This window comes from Liolophura sinensis, chromosome 7 (genome assembly GCF_032854445.1).
Source record: "Liolophura sinensis isolate JHLJ2023 chromosome 7, CUHK_Ljap_v2, whole genome shotgun sequence".
Taxonomy (NCBI): Eukaryota; Metazoa; Mollusca; class Polyplacophora; order Chitonida; family Chitonidae; genus Liolophura; species Liolophura sinensis.
In genome coordinates, this window is record NC_088301.1 from 180,933 (window position 1) to 199,941 (window position 19,009).

Consider the following 19,009-nt stretch of genomic DNA (forward strand, 5'->3'; position numbering starts at 1 on the left):
CCGTTTTTGGTGTTTTTTTTCCTATTTTCAACAGAAAATTTCCCTGTGTGAATTAAAACTTTTCAGTCAACCTTAAATTGGCAATTTTTTACCTGCAAAAAACCTCTAGGCCTATATTTAAGTGAAGATATTGCTGTAGTTTCCAGAATGGCCGTTCAGCTACAAATATTATTAAAGAAATGTGGAACGGACAAGAAACACGCAAATTATATACAGATGCCCACCTACATTCAGTGCGAAAGTCGCCAGTTGTCGATACGGTCGGGAATGCATAGGCTAAAGTCTATTACCTATGGTAAAAAAATACCATGCTTGTCGTAACTGAACACTGAGTGAATGAGTAATCGGGGTTTAACGTCGTACTTAACAATTTTTCACGACGACGAGTCCTTAGACTAAACGGTGAGATTGACTGATGGCGCAGATGTACTCCCAGTTCTTATATACCAATCTGAGACAACTCAGATAGCGAAGACCATTGTAAGATCAGATCTGTCTGAACCCCACCGTCTCTTGGAACTACTTATACAATCCTCCAGCATTCGGAGTACGTTAACCACCAACAAGGACAAAAAGGCGATTTTATCCAGGCTCTGCTCCGTTTTCTTCAGACATAAAACTGACTGTAAAGTGAAATGTTCTTCGGACTCTCTTAACTCAAATCAAATGAGTAAATGAACACAGGTTCAAGGCAGTATTTTTCCAGTTGTAAGTTACAGGTTGCTAAAATACCCTTGATCCCATTTGGTTCAGCTCTTGTCCCTGACCAAAAAGTTCGCATTCTCCTGTCCAGCTACGGCTCGAAGTCTGGAGGTGTCCAGTAACAGACTATACCTGACACAAACATATCTTCACAATGTGCCTTGTTTTAAGGCTTCTCCATTTTCGTTTTTTCTTCTTTAGGGAAGATATACTGTCTCTGTATTCAAGAATGTTTAACTTATACCATGGCAGTCATTTTGATCAGTGGAGAAAACTGTAGTGCCCAGGGTAAAGCGAAAACCTATGGTATGTTATAACGAACATATTGCTTTGAATTCGTTGGTATTTCACGTCGTACTCAAGAATATTTCACTTATACGATGAATGCCAGCATTATGGTGGAAGCAAACCCGGCAACTCGGGGGGGGGGGGGGGGGGGGGGAGGGGACCCATGACCATCCGCAGGTTACTGGCAGAACTCCTAACGCACAGCCGGAGAGGAAATGACGAACATTCCAAAAAGTTATATTCCAAAAACATCCACAAAATGATATAAGCAGGTTCAACGGAGGTAGTCTTCGACTGCGAAAGGCCAAGGTCCAAAAAAAAAAAAAAAAAAATGAGACCACAACAATCTACTGTCCAAGGCGAGAATTGAATCTGCTCTTCATGCATTTTGGGGTTATGAGTTGCAAATCTTACCCAAAAAGCTACTTCACCCACACAATAAAGTAGACAGAAATCCAGCTAAAATAGAAGAAAGTTCAGCATAATTTAATTTTGCTGATATGTAAAAAGTATCAATTGTTAAAAAGACAAGAGAGGCAGGCCTTGAAATAGCCTAAAACATTTACAATATTGCACATAACATCGAATACTTCAAACGTTTTATATTCCATACAAACACACTCATTTTTAAGCTGTTGACCCTTACTTAAAAGAAAAAAAAACATATCCTCACTCTTTACATCTAACAGTCTTCTTTCATACTCTGAAAAATTTGGTTAGGCTTTGCTGTCCTTTAATCTGTGGAATAAGTTTCCTACGAACAGTCTTCTTTGGTTTCTCTGTCTGCAGTTTGCGTTTTCTTGGATGGTGGCTGAGAAGAAACATCACCACTTTCGAAAGCGTTGATGTCCTTGGATTCAGAAGTAGATGTCTCCACAGTTTTTAGGTTTGTGTCCCAGTTTCTTCCACTCTTCTTGCTTCCTCCTTTTGTCAGCTTGCTGTTCCTGTCAGACACATTACTTGCGTTTTCTTTGTCCTTTGCAGATTCCTGAACTCGGCTAGCCACTGAGAGACCCACAATGGTGTTTTCTCCAGGCTGCACCAATGTTTTGCTTGCAAAAGAAAACAAGTAATAACAAATGAAATATCAATGAAAAAACATACAGTTGAAACGCAAAACATAAAAAAGCCAACATGAATTAAATTTACAAGACGAAGGCAGCTTCACATAAACATTTAGTTAAAAACGTACGGTAGTTATCAGCCAAAATGCCAATGCATAAACACCAGTAAGCTACTTACCTAGGCATTACAATCACCTGGTTGTCATGACACACCCCGTGAGCTCATCAGCCACGCTGTGTAAGGGCATTGCCCATTCCATCTCAGACCTGTACCGTACAGGCTTAGTCTGAAATATACATGTGCACAGTTAGCATTTGTAGAGGTAAATTTAACATCACTCATGTTGTTCCCTATTTCCTCAACATTTTCGCATATTAAAGAGGAACTTTCATTGTGGTTTTAAGTTTTTAAATTGATTTTGGAGAGAAAAAATAAAAAAATTGCAAAAAGTATAATTTTAGCAACCTACACAGAACAATGCCCTCTGTATATGCCTGAATAAACACTTTGCAAACATGCCAAAACATTGAAGAATTACAGTAGTGTATATTGTGGGTGAATCGCTGCTGGTACTACACAACTTCCAATGCTTAGTTCACTGATGGTACCACACAACTTCCAATGCTTAGTTCACTGTTGGTACCACACAACTTCCAATGCTTAGTTCACTCCTGGTACCACACAACTTCCAATGCTTAGTTCACTGCTAATACCACACAACTTCCAATGCTTAGTTCACTCCTGGTACCACACAACTTCCAATTGCTGTCTACTGCTGGTACCACACAACTTCCAATGCTTAGTTCACTGCTAATACCACAAAACTTCCAATGCTTAGTTCACTCCTGGTACCACACAACTTCCAATGCTGTCTACTGCTGGTACCACACAACTTCCAATGCTTAGTTCACTGCTGGTACCACACAGCTTCCAATGCTGTCTACTGCTGGTACCACACAACTTCCAATGCTTAGTTCACTGCTGGTACCACACAACTTCCTATGCTTAGTTCACTCCTGGTACCACACAACTTCCAATGCTTAGTTCACTGCTGATACCACACAACTTCCAATGCTTAGTTCACTCCTGGTACCACACAACTTCCAATGCTGTCTACTGCTGGTACCACACAACTTCCAATGCTTAGTTCACTCCTGGTACCACACAACTTCCAATGCTGTCTACCGCTGGTACCACACAACTTCCAATGCTAAGTTCACCGCTGGTACCACACAACTTTCCAATGCTTAGTCTACTGCTGGTACCACACAACTTGCAATGCTTAGTTCACTCCTGGTACCACACAACTTCCAATGCTTAGTTCACTGTTGGTACCACACAACTTTCAATGCTTAGTTCACTGCTGGTACCACACAACTTCCAATGCTTAGTTCACTGCTGGTACCACACAACTTCCAATGCTTCGTTCACTGCTGGTACCACACAACTTCCAATGCTTAGTTCACTGCTGGTACCACACAACTTCCAATGCTTAGTTCACTGTTGGTACCACACAACTTCCAATGCTTAGTTCACTGCTGGTACCACACAACTTCCAATGCTTAGTTCACTGCAGGTACCACACAACTTCCAATGCTTAGTTCACTGCAGGTACCGACACAACTTCCAATGCTTAGTTCACTGCTGGTACCACACAACTTCCAATGCTTAGTTCACTCCTGGTACCACACAACTTCCAATGCTTAGTTCACTGCTAATACCACACAACTTCCAATGCTTAGTTCACTGCTGGTACCACACAACTTCCAATGCTGTCCACTGCTAATACCACACAACTTCCAACGCAAAGTTTACTGCTAGTACCACACAACTACTTCCAATGCTTAGTTCACTGCTGGTGCCACACAACTTCCAATGCTTAGTTCACTGCTGGTACCACACAACTTCCAATGCTTAGTTCACTGCTCCTACCACACAACTTCCAACGCTTAGTTCACTGCTGGTACCACACAACTACTTCCAATGCTTAGTTCACTGCTGGTACCACACAGCTTCCAATGCTGTCTACTGCTGGTACCACACAACTTCCAATGCTTAGTTCACTGCTGGTACCACACAACTTCCTATGCTTAGTTCACTCCTGGTACCACACAACTTCCAATGCTTAGTTCACTGCTGATACACACAACTTCCAATGCTTAGTTCACTCCTGGTACCACACAACTTCCAATGCTGTCTACTGCTGGTACCACACAACTTCCAATGCTTAGTTCACTCCTGGTACCACACAACTTCCAATGCTGTCTACCGCTGGTACCACACAACTTCCAATGCTAAGTTCACCGCTGGTACCACACAACTTTCCAATGCTTAGTCCTACTGCTGGTACCACACAACTTGCAATGCTTAGTTCACTCCTGGTACCACACAACTTCCAATGCTTAGTTCACTGTTGGTACCACACAACTTTCAATGCTTAGTTCACTGCTGGTACCACACAACTTCCAATGCTTAGTTCACTGCTGGTACCACACAACTTCCAATGCTTCGTTCACTGCTGGTACCACACAACTTCCAATGCTTAGTTCACTGCTGGTACCACACAACTTCCAATGCTTAGTTCACTGTTGGTACCACACAACTTCCAATGCTTAGTTCACTGCTGGTACCACACAACTTCCAATGCTTAGTTCACTGCAGGTACCACACAACTTCCAATGCTTAGTTCACTGCAGGTACCACACAACTTCCAATGCTTAGTTCACTGCTGGTACCACACAACTTCCAATGCTTAGTTCACTGATGGTACCACACAACTTCCAATGCTTAGTTCACTGCTAATACCACACAACTTCCAATGCTTAGTTCACTGCTGGTACCACACAACTTCCAATGCTGTCCACTGCTAATACCACACAACTTCCAACGCAAAGTTTACTGCTAGTACCACACAACTACTTCCAATGCTTAGTTCACTGCTGGTGCCACACAACTTCCAATGCTTAGTTCACTGCTGGTACCACACAACCTTCCAATGCTTAGTTCACTGCTCCTACCACACAACTTCCAACGCTTAGTTCACTGCTGGTACCACACAACTACTTGCCAATGCTTAGTTCACTGCTGGTACCACACAACTTCCAATGCTTAGTTCACTGCAGGTACTAAAAACTTCCAATGCTTTAACAGTTTACTGTAGGACACCTAAGAAAACTATGGAGGCATAAATGTAACACGTAACCACACTTCACCTCTCTTGGAACCAAAATTCACCCCCCTGGTAACCATGCTTCACCTCTCCAGGAACCACACTCCACCTCCTTGGAACCATGGTTCACCTCTCTTGGAACCAAAATTCACCTCCCTGATAACCATGCTTCACCTCTCCAGGAACCAAACATCACCTCCCTGGTAACCCTGCTTCATCTCTCTTGGAAACCAAAATTCACTTTCCTAGCAATCATGCTTCATCTCTCCAGGAACCAAACTTCACCTCTCCAGGAACCATGCTTCACCTCTCCTGGAACCAACACCTCACCTCTCAGGTAGCCATGCTTCACCTCTCCATGCAGCACACTTCACCTCCCTGGTAACCAATCTTCCCCTCCCTGGTCAAGGGCATTCCTGGTTGGTCAGTCACTGAGGACTACCAACAAGCTGCCATCATATTATACAAGTCACAAGGACATCATACAACATGTACATTTAATTACTTTCATTTATTTATTTGATTGGTGTTTTACGCTGTACTCAAGAATATTTCACTCATACGAGGGCAGCAAGCATTATGGTGGGTGGAATCCGGGCAGAGGCAGCGGGAAACCCACCGGCCATCCGCGGGTTGCCGACAGACCTTCGCACATAGGGCTGGAGAGGAAGCCAGCATGAGCTGGACTTGAACTCACAGCGACTGCACTGGTGAGAGGCTCCTGGGTCATTATGCTGCGCTAGCGCACTAACCAACTGAGCTGTGGAGGCCCCACACCTAATTAACAAATTTCTTACTTTAGACCGCTTCTGCTCTGCCACCTTTGCTTTCATGCGATCCCTCAAAGACTGGTTTAGTTTCTCTTCCACTTCTGGTTCTCCTGGTGACCTGAGGCAGCGAGATAGGCCTATTTAATGGGATTCTTGTTTCATATTGTATACTCAACTCAGCAATTTTATACTTCATGAATACAATGACTGTCATTTCATAAGCAGGTGAACTACATCTGGCAACTTACTGACAAACTTTTCCACATGCTACTTCAATGACTTTCACGTAGAGGTCTTCACTGCATTGTTTATTTTTACCTAATTTTGCTTAGGCCATGGTGCCAGGGGGCGTGTAATTTGCTGCTGGTACCACTTAGAACACTTAGAATAAAACCTTAACTGAGGTAAACTGAAAAAAGGGCTTACTTCAACGGTTATGTGTGGCCATTTGCCAGCTATCACACAATTGTCGCTCCTATGGTTTTTCTCTCTATTTTGTACATCTTAATTATATTTAATGAACTTTAAACTGCATAAATCGCCACTACGGCATGGTTGTCCACTATTGTCAGCTAGGCCCCATGAGCAGTGAGAACAAGGCAACCTACTGTCACCTAGGTCCCTCGAGTGGCGAGAACAAGGGAATCTACAAGTCACCTGCCCAAGGAAGGGGATTTAACTTGCACCTATCTCTGTGCCCTTGCGATTGAGAGACAAGTTTTTGTTATCATTCGGCCATGAGCTACTCCGTCAAACACTGCCTAAGTACCAACAGGTTAGTTTGTGCCCTTATCATATAACAGCCCACTAGCTAGCAGGAATTACATGCTATTATTTTTAGCTATGTATTATATATGCTACCATAATCCCTCGAACTTTTCAGACATAAAATGGTAACTTTAAGTGAATTTATGCAAATTTTTATTTTATTTGGAGACAAAAGTACATTGGTTGGGTTGGCCAATTTCTGGGCTTCATAAAAAGTATAATTTTATCAGTCTACGCCGAGTAATGCCCTGACAAACTGCTCGAATAAACACCTCTGTGACGGCAAAAAAGTTGAAGAATTCAGTGTGTTCTACAAGCCAGATATACTAATTCTTTGAAGGCAAAAAAGATAAATATATAAATAAACCCTCACCTGAATTTTGTCAGGAGGCATGGGAAATGAACTGGTGTCTTTTGACTGGAGAATAGGTCCCCAAATATGTTGCCTGCATGAGCAGAAGTCTGTTTTGTGGCTCTTGATCTAAGAACATACGGATAATCTTCAGGGACTGTCTCCCTACCATGGTACCTCCACACCCTGCAGGCTGGCAAGGGAAGAGAATCAATTGCTAGGTATGTAATTAGCCACTATCATGTTAATTATATTCCACAAATTTGTCAACCGCACTGTTACACATTAAACTTATAACTGATTTAATTCCAAAGGAAATGTCTGTGCTAATAAAGGAAATAACCACATGCTGAAAACAGTTACACAAGGAAAGTTATCACTGATAAAATGGCATTAGACTTGATGCTCGGTGAAAACTTTGACAAGGCTTTATTTACCCAAAGCTCTGTGTGTTTGTAAACTTTCCAGATTTCTCTTCACAGAAACATTACTGGAATGAAGACTGGAAACATCAAATCGCCGTGTCCTATTAACTCACAAGTTACGATGTACAAAAAAGCCAGCTTCTGAGCTCTATAATCAGCAGATTCATTTAATGAGCCCTAGGCTACAACTGGCTGAACGTATTTCCGGACTAAGACTCTATAATAGTGGACCTTAGCTATATACTTATATCTGGACCAAGACTTAGTAATAGTGCACCTTAGCTATATACTTATATCTGGACCAAGACTTAGTAATAGTGGACCTTGGCTATATACTTATATCTGGACCAAGACTTGGTAATAGTGGACCTTGGCTATATACTTATATCTGGACTAAGACTTGGTAATAGTGAGCCTTGGCTATATACTTATATCTGGACCAAGACTTAGTAATGGTGGACCTTAGCTATATACTTATATCTGGACCAAGACTTAGTAATAGTGGACCTTTGCTATATACTTATATCTGGACCAAGACTTGGTAATAGTGGGCCTTGGCTATATACTTATATCTGGACCAAGACTTAGTAATAGTGGGCCTTGGCTATATACTTATATCTGGACCAAGACTTAGTAACAGTGGACCTTGGCTATATACTTATATCTGGACCAAGACTTAGTAATAGTGGACCTTGGCTATATACTTATATCTGGACCAAGACTTAGTAAAAGTGGACCTTGGCTATATACTTATATCTGGACCAAGACTTAATAATAGTGGACCTTGGCTATATACTTATATCTGGACCAAGAGTTAGTAATAGTGGACCTTGGCTATATACTTATATCTGGACCAAGAGTTAGTAATAGTGGACCTTGGCTATATACTTATATCTGGACTAAGACTTGGTAATAGTGGACCTTGGCTATATACTTATATCTGGACCAAGACTTGGTAATAGTGGGCCTTGGCTATATACTTATATCTGGACCAAGAGTTAGTAATAGTGGACCTTGGCTATATACTTATATCTGGACCAAGACTTAATAATAGTGGACCTTGGCTATATACTTATATCTGGACCAAGACTTAATAATAGTGGACCTTGGCTATATACTTATATCTGGACCAAGAGTTAGTAATAGTGGACCTTGGCTATATACTTATATCTGGACCAAGAGTTAGTAATAGTGGACCTTGGCTATATACTTATATCTGGACCAAGAGTTAGTAATAGTGGACCTTAGCTATATACTTATATCTGGACCAAGAGTTAGTAATAGTGGACCTTGGCTATATACTTATATCTGGACCAAGAGTTAGTAATAGTGGACCTTGGCTATATACTTATATCTGGACCAAGACTTAGTAATAGTGGACCTTGGCTATATACTTATATCTGGACCAAGACTTAGTAATAGTGGACCTTGGCTATATACTTATATCTGGACCAAGAGTTAGTAATAGTGGACCTTGGCTATATACTTATATCTGGACCAAGAGTTAGTAATAGTGGACCTTAGCTATATACTTATATCTGGACCAAGAGTTAGTAATAGTGGACCTTGGCTATATACTTTGATCACAACTAGAATGATTATTATCAGTATCTGACAAAGTATGGCGTAATTTCTAATGAATAAACATAAACTGAAAAGCCGTTTGTTGATGAACCAGCTCTCAAACATGCCACTGATTAAGGACTGTTGTAGTCTGTGCATGGTTTACTCAATCCATGCATCCATGTATCTATGTATCCACGTATCTATGTATCCATGTATCTATGTATCCATGTATCTATGTATCCATGTATCTATGTATTCATGTATCCATGCATCCATGTATCCATGCATCTATGTATCCATGCATCCATGTATCTATGTATCCATGTATCCATGCATCCATGCATCTATGTATCCATGTATCCATGTATCTATGTATCTATGTATCCATGTATCTATGTATCCATGTATCTATGTATTCATGTATCCATGCATCCATGTATCCATGCATCTATGTATCCATGCATCCATGTATCTATGTATCCATGTATCCATGCATCTATGTATCCATGTATCTATGTATCTATGTATCCATGTATCTATGTATCCATGTATCTATGTATTCATGTATCCATGCATCCATGTATCCATGCATCTATGTATCCATGCATCCATGTATCTATGTATCCATGTATCCATGCATCCATGTATCTATGTATCCATGCATCCATGTATCCATGCATCCATGTATCCATGCATCCATGTATATATGTATCCATGCATCCATGTATCCATGCATCCATGTATCCATGTATCCATGCATCTATGTATCCATGCATCCATGTATCTATGCATCCATGTATCCATGTATCTATGTATCCATGCATCCATGTATCCATGCATCCATGTATCTATGTATCCATGCATCCATGTATCCATGTATCTATGTATCCATGTATCCATGTATCCATGCATCCATGTATCCATGCATCCATGTATCCATGCATCCATGTATCTATGTATCCATGCATCCATGTATCTATGTATCCATGCATCTATGTATCCATGTATCTATGTATCCATGTATCCATGCATCCATGTATCCATGCATCCATGTATCTATGTATCCATGCATCCATGTATCCATGCATCCATGTATCCATGCATCTATGTATCCATGCATCCATGTATCTATGCATCCATGTATCCATGTATCCATGCATCCATGTATCTATGTATCCATGCATCCATGTATCCATGCATCCATGTATCTATGTATCCATGCATCCATGTATCCATGTATCCATGTATCTATGTATCCATGCATCCATGTATCTATGTATCCATGTATCCATGTATCTATGTATCCATGTATCCATGTATCCATGTATCCATGCATCCATGTATCTATGTATCCATGCATCCATGTATCTATGTATCCATGTATCTATGTATCCATGCCAGGGAAACTGGTCTGGTTCAGCTTCTGCAGCACATGTTTTCTTTCTGAACACACAATTAATGTAAGCTACACATATGAATAATGTGTAACATGCCTGTCTTAATATTTTTCAGTATTGTTCAAAAGTTTTATTTTTACTGATATTTGCTTCATTTATTCTTTAAAAGTGACAAGAATGGCAACTACAATCACCCATACATATACATTTTAACTTAGTAGGCCTACCTGCAGGTGAGATTTTTAGACCGAAAATTAGTAATTCATCCCTTAAAGCTAATTGAATTGTAAAATTACCACATTAATGTGATTTTCACCTTGTTCCCCTATACACACATCTACATACTTGAATGTCCATGCAGCAGATAAATGATTTATTTAAAATATTTTTAAGTTTGAGTGAGTGCTTGGGGTTTAACGCCGTACTCAACAATTTTTCAGTCATATGACGACGAAGGAATCCTTAGGGTGCATGTACGTGTAATGTGCCTCCTTGCTGCAGGACAGATTTCCACCGCTGTTTTATTTAGTGCTGCTTGACTGAGACGACTTACCGAAGGCATGTAAGCCGCCCCGTCCGAGCCATTATACTGATACGGGTCAACCAGTCGTTGCACTATCCCCTTCAGGCTGAACGCCAAGCGAGGAAGTTACAACTTCCTCTTTTAAAGTCTTAGGTGTGACTTGATCAAGGATTGATCCTGGATCTACCGGTCGATTGCAAACTGATAATTTTTACACTGTTTCTCAGTCACCTTTGAGCTGATTTTATCTATATAATTTCTTATGCAAAGTAATGTGGTTTTGAGTCATTCCTATAAATTTGATGAAAAACCAATTCAGAGGTGAAATATTTTAATAAATTTGCTATGATTTCACTTCACACACACTATCCCGCAAGATCTAAAGAAACATGAATACTGACGCAGATTTAATGCATTTTTTATGAAAGAAGAATCATTCAAAGGGTAATTTTGCATTCTTCTGCTCTAAAGATTTTTTTTCAGTTGAAAATGGTTTTAAACACTGTCAATTATGAATAACACACCAAATATTAACAAAATGTCTTTATCATCTGTCAAGTTTTATTTGGGGGGGGGGGGGGGGACTGAGATTTATGTCTTCGAAAACAAGCCATCATTCACTCACTATGACCACAGATTATCTTCTTGAAGTTTTGAATTTTCTTTTTAAAATCCACAACTTTCAGACAACATAGTGTTTTCAGTCCTCAAAATTAGTGGAGAAAAGACAAACAATGTTTAAGTTTTATTCAACTGCGTTGGACCAGTTGCCAAATAAGGAATACAGTATGTGAACCCTTTTGCCATAAAAGGAATCACCGAGGGTGTGACTTAGTGGAAGCCATAAACCACAATTTCACTAACTGGTTTGGACTATAATAGCGTATGGCTCGGGAGTGGAAATATTAAAGTGGTAGTGTGAGAAACATGGATACAAAACAACAGCTCAAGAACTGAAATCCTGAATTTGGTAGCGGACGACGACACTCACTACAAGCCAGCTGAAAACCTCAGAACCAAATGACTTCATTGTTGTTTAATGCCATATACTAAAATGAGCGTAACTATATCGACCTTCTGAACTGTAAGTGACTGACAGGTACAATGTACGATAATGCTGTTAAATCAAAATTATCACATTTATTTTGCCCTGTTTGCAATGTGAATCCACATGGTTTTATGGATTCCGGGGCGATTGGTTGGACAAGATATGTATGAGAATATTCCTAAAGCCAAACCCTGTGTGACATTCCCACTGGGTGACATTCCCGCTGGGTGACATCCCCACTGTGTGACATCCCCACTGGGTGACATTCCCACTGTGTGACATCCCCACTGGGTGACATCCCCACTGTGTGACATCCCCAATGGGTGACATTCCCACTGGGTGACATCCCCACTGGGTGACATCCCCACTGCGCGACATCCCCACTGGGTGACATCCCAACTGGGTGACATCCCCACTGGGTGACATCCCCACTGGGTGACATCCCCACTGCGTGACATCCCCACTACGTGACATCCCCACTGCATGACATCCCCCTGTATCACATCCAAACCACACATACCTTATCTGGGGTAAGAAGGCTGGCCTGGTCTATCTGGGCTATGATTTCTGCTAACGCCTGCTGTATTCTCTCTGCACAGGACTCAATGCTGCTACTTCTCAGCCGGTTTTCCTTGTTACGTAAGAAGGCATTCTTCAGCACATTGACTACTCTTCTACATGCAGACCTGGAAAACCAACAAGGTCACCAGGCTTTCTTTACATGTACATGTACTATTTCTTCAATCAGTGTACATGTAAAATTGTCACAACATCTAACTCATGCATTCTTCAACTAATAATTCATCATCAATGGCTGCGAAATTCACATTTTGTCATGCTTTTCCAAAATGGTGGTAAGAAAAATAAACGATTGAGGGCTGAGCACATGAGCAATACATCAGCCATTCCGCAGCCACTATACTGAAGATACGTTGTAATGCATCTGTCTGAACTAAATGTCTGCTGCTTAGCAAAAGACTGGAGATTTACTCTATAAACCCTGGTATTGGTGACACACGTGATCAAATAGCATGATAACTACATGTGTGATCAAATAGCATGACAACTACATGTGTGATCAAATTGCACGATAACTACGTGTGATCAAACAGCATGATAGTTACATGTGTGATCAAATAGCATGATAGCTACATGTGTGATCAATTAGCATGATAACTATATTTGTGATCAAATAGCATGATAACTACATGTGTGATCAAACTGCATGATAACTACGTGTGTGATCAAACTGCATGATAACTACATGTAAATAAGGAGTAAACAGGTACATCTGAAATACAGAAGCTTATAAAAACAAGCTGCAGGTCAGTGAACAACGGGCATGTAGGTGATGCCATGCAAGAATTAATGAGGCTTTACAAGCTGGGCACTGTAAACTTCTCTTCCCAATGCCTGCTGAACCCTAAGCAAAACTGTCCTCCACTCAAGCCCCCTTCCCAATACCACATCAACGAGACAACAACATACAATAAACATTAGTTTAACTGATGAAGTTTGATGAGGGTTGCTGATACCTGGCATCTGTATCCTCCTCCAGTATGGTCTGCAGCTTCTGCATCAGGTCGGAGAAGTCTCCCATGCCTTTGACATGCTGTGCCAGGGGGCAGCACTTGTCTGGGGCATAACCCTTACCCCCAAGCCTGAGTCTGGTGATGAAGGACGTTGCTGTCTGAAAACATACAATACTGTTTTCATTGCTTCATGTACATCGCTTCAAGTGTAAAATAGCCGAGCAATACACGGACAGGAGATAACTAACATACAACAACAAGTACTGTTCATCTTTCAGATTGAAATCCAAAGTGTGACAAGCAAAAAACTGAATTCAGACATAGGCCTCTTTGCTATAAGCCACCGACAGCCGAGAGAATCTGTGTATTGACAAGCTATGACAGGGCAGTATACTGTGACTACAGAACCAATCTCCAACCAAAACAGTTAGCCTGCTATTACATTCAGTTTAGCAAGAAACTTAATGTCATTTAATGCTATACTTAAAAAGTTTTCATTTAATCCCTGTCTGTCCGTTTTTACAGATGAAGGAATACCCAAGCGCCAGGGATAAACTGCAGACCTCTGGCAATTTACTGACCAACTTTTACAACAAAGATACTTGAGGAATCTGTAAATTCCCCATACAAGCCCAGGATTGAACTTGTACCTGATGCGCCCTTAATACATACCTGGTACATTGGCATGTTTTTCAACCTGGCATATCTCTTGAGGTCTGTGAAGGCTGCGTGATTAAGATCTCTGTGAGGGGTATTGACAACCCGTGCTAAGGCCATTTCACTTCTCGAGTTTACCAACAGCTCCAAATATGACAAGACTGCACTATGCACGTAGCTCTACAAAACAAGCACATGTTACATCATATTTATCTCAGGGTTTTTAATCAAAAGCTTTGCTTTCACAGATGTAGTAAGGCAGACATACTGTAATGTTGATACCAAAAATGATCAATATGTTAATTAGCTATCTGAAAAAAATGCTGCTCAGTCTCCACATTCCTATACATGTAATGAATAATTTGACTGTCAGCATATATGTAAAATGAAAATACATATGTATTACCTCTGTTGCAGACTTGTGTGGTGTGATAAAACTTTTCCTGCCAAAGTTCTCTCCCTTGCTAGACTTCTTCAGGGTCTGTTGTAATGTTGATGGTACCAAGGAGATGTCAGGTGGCCGGTCTGGGGTCCCTAAACATGTGCTCATCTGGACATCATACACTTGTGCCTGTTTACACAGCATCCCCAACATCAGTTCCTGTCACAAGGAAGTGTACACAGTAAGCTATACACCTAAACATGTGCTCATCTGGATGTCATACACTTGTGCCTGTTTACACAGCATCCCAACATCAGTTCCTGTCATAAGGAAGTGAACACAGTAAGCTATACACCTAAACATGTGCTCATCTGGATGTCATACACTTGTGCCTGTTTACACAGCATGCCCAACATCAGTTCCTGTCAAAAGGAAGTGTACACAGTAAGCTATACACCTAAACATGTGCTCATCTGGATGTCATACACTTGTGCCTGTTTACACATCATCCCAACATCAGTTCCTGTCATAAGGAAGTGTACACAGTAAGCTATACACCTAGACATGTGCTCATCTGGACATCATACACTTGTGCCTGTTTACACAGCATCCCAACATCAGTTCCTGTCATAAGGCAGTGTGCACAGTAAGCTATACACCTAAACATGTTCTCATCTGGATGCCATACACTTGTGCCTGTTTACACAGCATCCCCAACATCAGTTCCTGTCAAAAGGAAGTGTACACAGTAAGCTATACACCTAAACATGTGCTCATCTGGATGTCATACACTTGTGCCTGTTCACACAGTCATACACTTGTGCCTGTTTACACAGCATCCCCAACATCAGTTCCTGTCAAAAGGAAGTGTTCACAGTAAGCTATACACCTAGACATGTGCTCATCTGGATGCCATACACTTGTGCCTGTTTACACAGCATCCCCAACATCAGCGCCTGTCATAAGGAAGTGCACACAGTAAGCTATACACCTAAACATGTACTCATCTACTCACAACAGGTCTCTTGCTTACTAAGATGGGGCAGATGTGTTAACAAATGTGTCACTGCAGTGCTGGATAGGTAATTTGGAGCTATGTACTTAAATTTCAACCTGTAAACAAAGCTTTGTCTAAAAATACCGCTTTAATAGTGTAGTCCAGCTTTAATAGTGTGAGGTAACTTTATTACTGTGGGGCAGATTTAACACTGTGGGGAAACTTTAATAGTGCGAGGTAACTTTATTGTTGTGGGGCAGATTTAACACTGTGGGGAAACTTTAATAGTGTGAGGTAACTTTATTGTTGTGGGGCAGATTTAACAGTGTGAGGTAACTTTATTATTGTGGGACAGATTTAACACTGTGGGGCAACTTTAATAGTGTGAGGTAACTTTATTGTTGTGGGGCAGATATAACACTGTGGGGCAACTTTAAAAGTAAAAAACACATTTATACAACCTATACCTTAAATGAGAGAGCTATACTTAAGGTTAAATAAAATATCTAAATTTTCTGTCAGCAACACTTATTATTTGAGTATTTAACAGTTAAATATTCAAGGCTTAGAAGTCTCATTTACGCTGCCATTTGAACAGATTATATATGTCATCATGCTTAGCTTTGCCCACCAGCTCATTAGGACAAGGCATTCCAGACGAATTTTGGCAGACAACAACTCTCTAAACATTCCAAACTCTTTCTTTTTAGTTTTGGCTTTCATAGACCTTAAAATCCATGATTATCACGATATACATACATATTTAGCTGGCTGGAAATCTACGTTATTCATATGGTAAGAGTAAAACGTTAAGCACCTTGACATCGCATTGAATATTCAACAGGTGGAAAGGAGGCTTTTCACTGGATAAGCCTAAAACATGTCGGGACTTTGCAGAAAATGGCAATGTTCTAAAACCATATTTCTCTTTAATGAAAGGTTAAAAAAAACCTAAAACACAGTTTGTAGAGCGCTTTCATTTAAGATATAGTTTGTATAAATGTGCTCTATTCTTTTAATGCTTTTGCAGCTTTAATAATGGAATGAAGCCTCGATCGTACCTCTTCAGCACTTCTCTCCGGACCCAGTACAACAATGAAACTGTGCTCCTGAAACTCCCTTTGCAAGCTTTCATTGTGTTCTAGTTCTCTGACCACAGCCAAATACACATCTGTCATGTCGGAGTAATTACTGTGAGACAGAAAGTCCTGGTATAATTGTAAAACCTCTTCGTGTTGAGATGTAGAGGAGGATGGCTTGTCTTCACGGTATGAGTCACTGGCTGAATGGGTGGTTCTTAGCCTCAATACATGCTTGTTCATCTGAAGAACTGAACTGGCCTCAACATCAAAGTCTCCAACGGCCTAAAATGCAAACACAGGACACATATCTCAGATCAGCTTTTCTACATGACAAATCCAACCTCTAAAATAACTATTTCGTTCTTGATGAAGCTCATCACTTTCCCTGATTTTGCGAGTTCTATTCGTCTTAGAAAAATGTTTTGGGTGTGAATTTTGGATCAAATTCAGCAGGTTTTATTACCCCCTGAGGTATGAGTGACTTATCTGCTAACACCTATCCACAAACGACACCTCTTCTGACGGACACATTAAATTTAATTAACTTCAAAAGGCAAGACAGGACATATCTTGATGTGGATTGTGGAGCATGGACTGTGATTTCATGGGCTGCTGACCTGTTTCTGTCTCTCAGCCAGGACTAGTTGTAAAGCCACAAGCTGGTCATCCTTGGAGAGAATGGTGATGCGCTCATTCCTATGCAGTACATACTTCCTGAACAAAGCCAGGTAGAAGGCGGACAGGCTCCTTCCTCGTACAGATGGGTCAGGAGCAGCAAAGACAATCTGCGGTGCTGAAGGTAAACGCTGGAGACATCAGTAACAGTAACAGTAACATGTTTTGCATTTCTACTATTCACAGTAGTGTATAAACCTTGTATCAAGCGGGTCCTCATGCTAAGGCATTTGTCTGTTTGTTTCCATACATGATTGGTGTTTTATGCCGTACTCAAAAATACTTCACAGACGTCGGATGTGTGGGTATAAAATAAGGTAGAGCCAATGTGAAATGCACAAGCATTTGCAGGTTGGTGGCAGACCTTAGCACGTACCACAGCAGAGGAAACCATGAGCTGGACTTGAACTCACAGTGAACTGCATTGTTGAGAGGCTCCTGGGTCACTGTGTTGCACTAGCACTCTCAACATGGAGGCACCAGCATATTTGTAGCAGTGTCAGTACAATACCAAAGACTTGGCAAATGACTCATTTACAGTAGCGTGTTTCTGCTGCCGTTCCGCCTAGCCACATCACGCCACCACGCATATCTGCTAGGGTTGATTCCAAGAAAGAAACATGAAGAGCTCCACATTAAAATAGGAGTGTAGACAGGTGGTTTGCTGACCACTAACTAAACTGAAACTGAAGAGGTAAGAGCAACAAATGTTGAGAAGATCACGAGAGGGGACTCTGGGTGGTTTGGTGTATTATAAACCAACAATACAAACTGGGATGACAAGTCCAGGAATGCCAAGATTGTGTTCAATGTCTTCTGTATGACATGATGATTTTATCAAATACCTGATCCAGATTTATTCTTCACTACATTGGTTAATTCCTCCAACACAGTCTCAGTCAGCTCTTCTTCGCCAACCGTTAAAAAGTAACACCTTTTTGTACTTTGGATAGTCATGATGGCAAAATCTGGAATTACAAACAGTATAATGAACAAAACTGCCATGAAAACATCAGCTGCAGACGAAATCAGCCTTTGGTGTTTTTTGCACAGATGCTCCACAACACAGATAGACTGATTAGAGTCATATCTGTGTTTTTGTACAAGCAAATAATAAAATATATGACTCTGACATAAACGTTACAATGCGAAACGATATCAAGTTTGCTGTGGGATATTTTAGACTGTTTCTGCATAGATGAATCTTACATTTGTCTTTTGTGTTGCCTCCTGGCTGCAACTGGTCTGACGATTAATGAATTAATGTACCATTTTTGTTTAATGAATTACGTACCATGGTCGCAAATACACCGAAAAGCTGAAAGTTCTTCCCGGCACCTTCAATTTAGGCCGGGCGTCCCTGCAATGGCACTCTGCCTGAAGCAAAAATAATGGTTAAGGCCACTTGCTAATCATACATTTCCCACATCGCCGCTGTAACTAACTAGGAATGAAATGTTACCACCTGCTCACCTGAACAGGCAACTGATCACAATGTTGTCATCTTCAGGATTCTATGCACGAATTCACAAAATGCCAAATTCTGACTGATATACCTTGTCGCTTTTGCTGTTGTTGCAATCTGCTTCAATTGTGCAAGTGACAACATGA

At 40.8% G+C, this 19,009-nt stretch overlaps 1 protein-coding gene across 1 annotated transcript; it reads right to left on the reverse strand.

The window, feature by feature from the left end:
* Positions 1–1,633: 1,633 nt before the first annotated feature.
* Positions 1,634–18,575, reverse strand: LOC135469709 (uncharacterized). Its single transcript, XM_064748272.1, has 12 exons — positions 18,244–18,575; positions 17,341–17,516; positions 16,703–17,005; positions 14,669–14,863; positions 14,278–14,442; positions 13,609–13,763; positions 12,594–12,759; positions 12,264–12,456; positions 7,136–7,307; positions 6,022–6,112; positions 2,233–2,341; positions 1,634–2,042 (listed from the first exon to the last, which is right to left on the reverse strand). The coding sequence occupies exons 1-11, from the start codon at positions 18,401–18,403 to the stop codon at positions 2,246–2,248; spliced, it is 1,872 nt and encodes a 623-aa protein (XP_064604342.1). The 5' UTR covers positions 18,404–18,575; the 3' UTR covers positions 1,634–2,042; positions 2,233–2,245.
* Between the last annotated feature and the right edge of the window lie 434 nt (positions 18,576–19,009).

Excerpts from the sequence above, each read along its gene's own strand:
- LOC135469709 (XM_064748272.1), bottom strand. The coding sequence starts at position 18,403 with ATGGCAGTTTTGTTCATTATACTGTTTGTAATTCCAGATTTTGCCATC. Across the intron at positions 12,760-13,608 it reads GAGGAGGATACAGATGCCAG|GTCTGCATGTAGAAGAGTAG; the intron begins GTATCAGCAACC and ends TTGGTTTTCCAG. Across the intron at positions 12,457-12,593 it reads GCCTTCTTACCCCAGATAAG|TGGGGATGTCGCGCAGTGGG; the intron begins GTATGTGTGGTT and ends GATGTCACCCAG.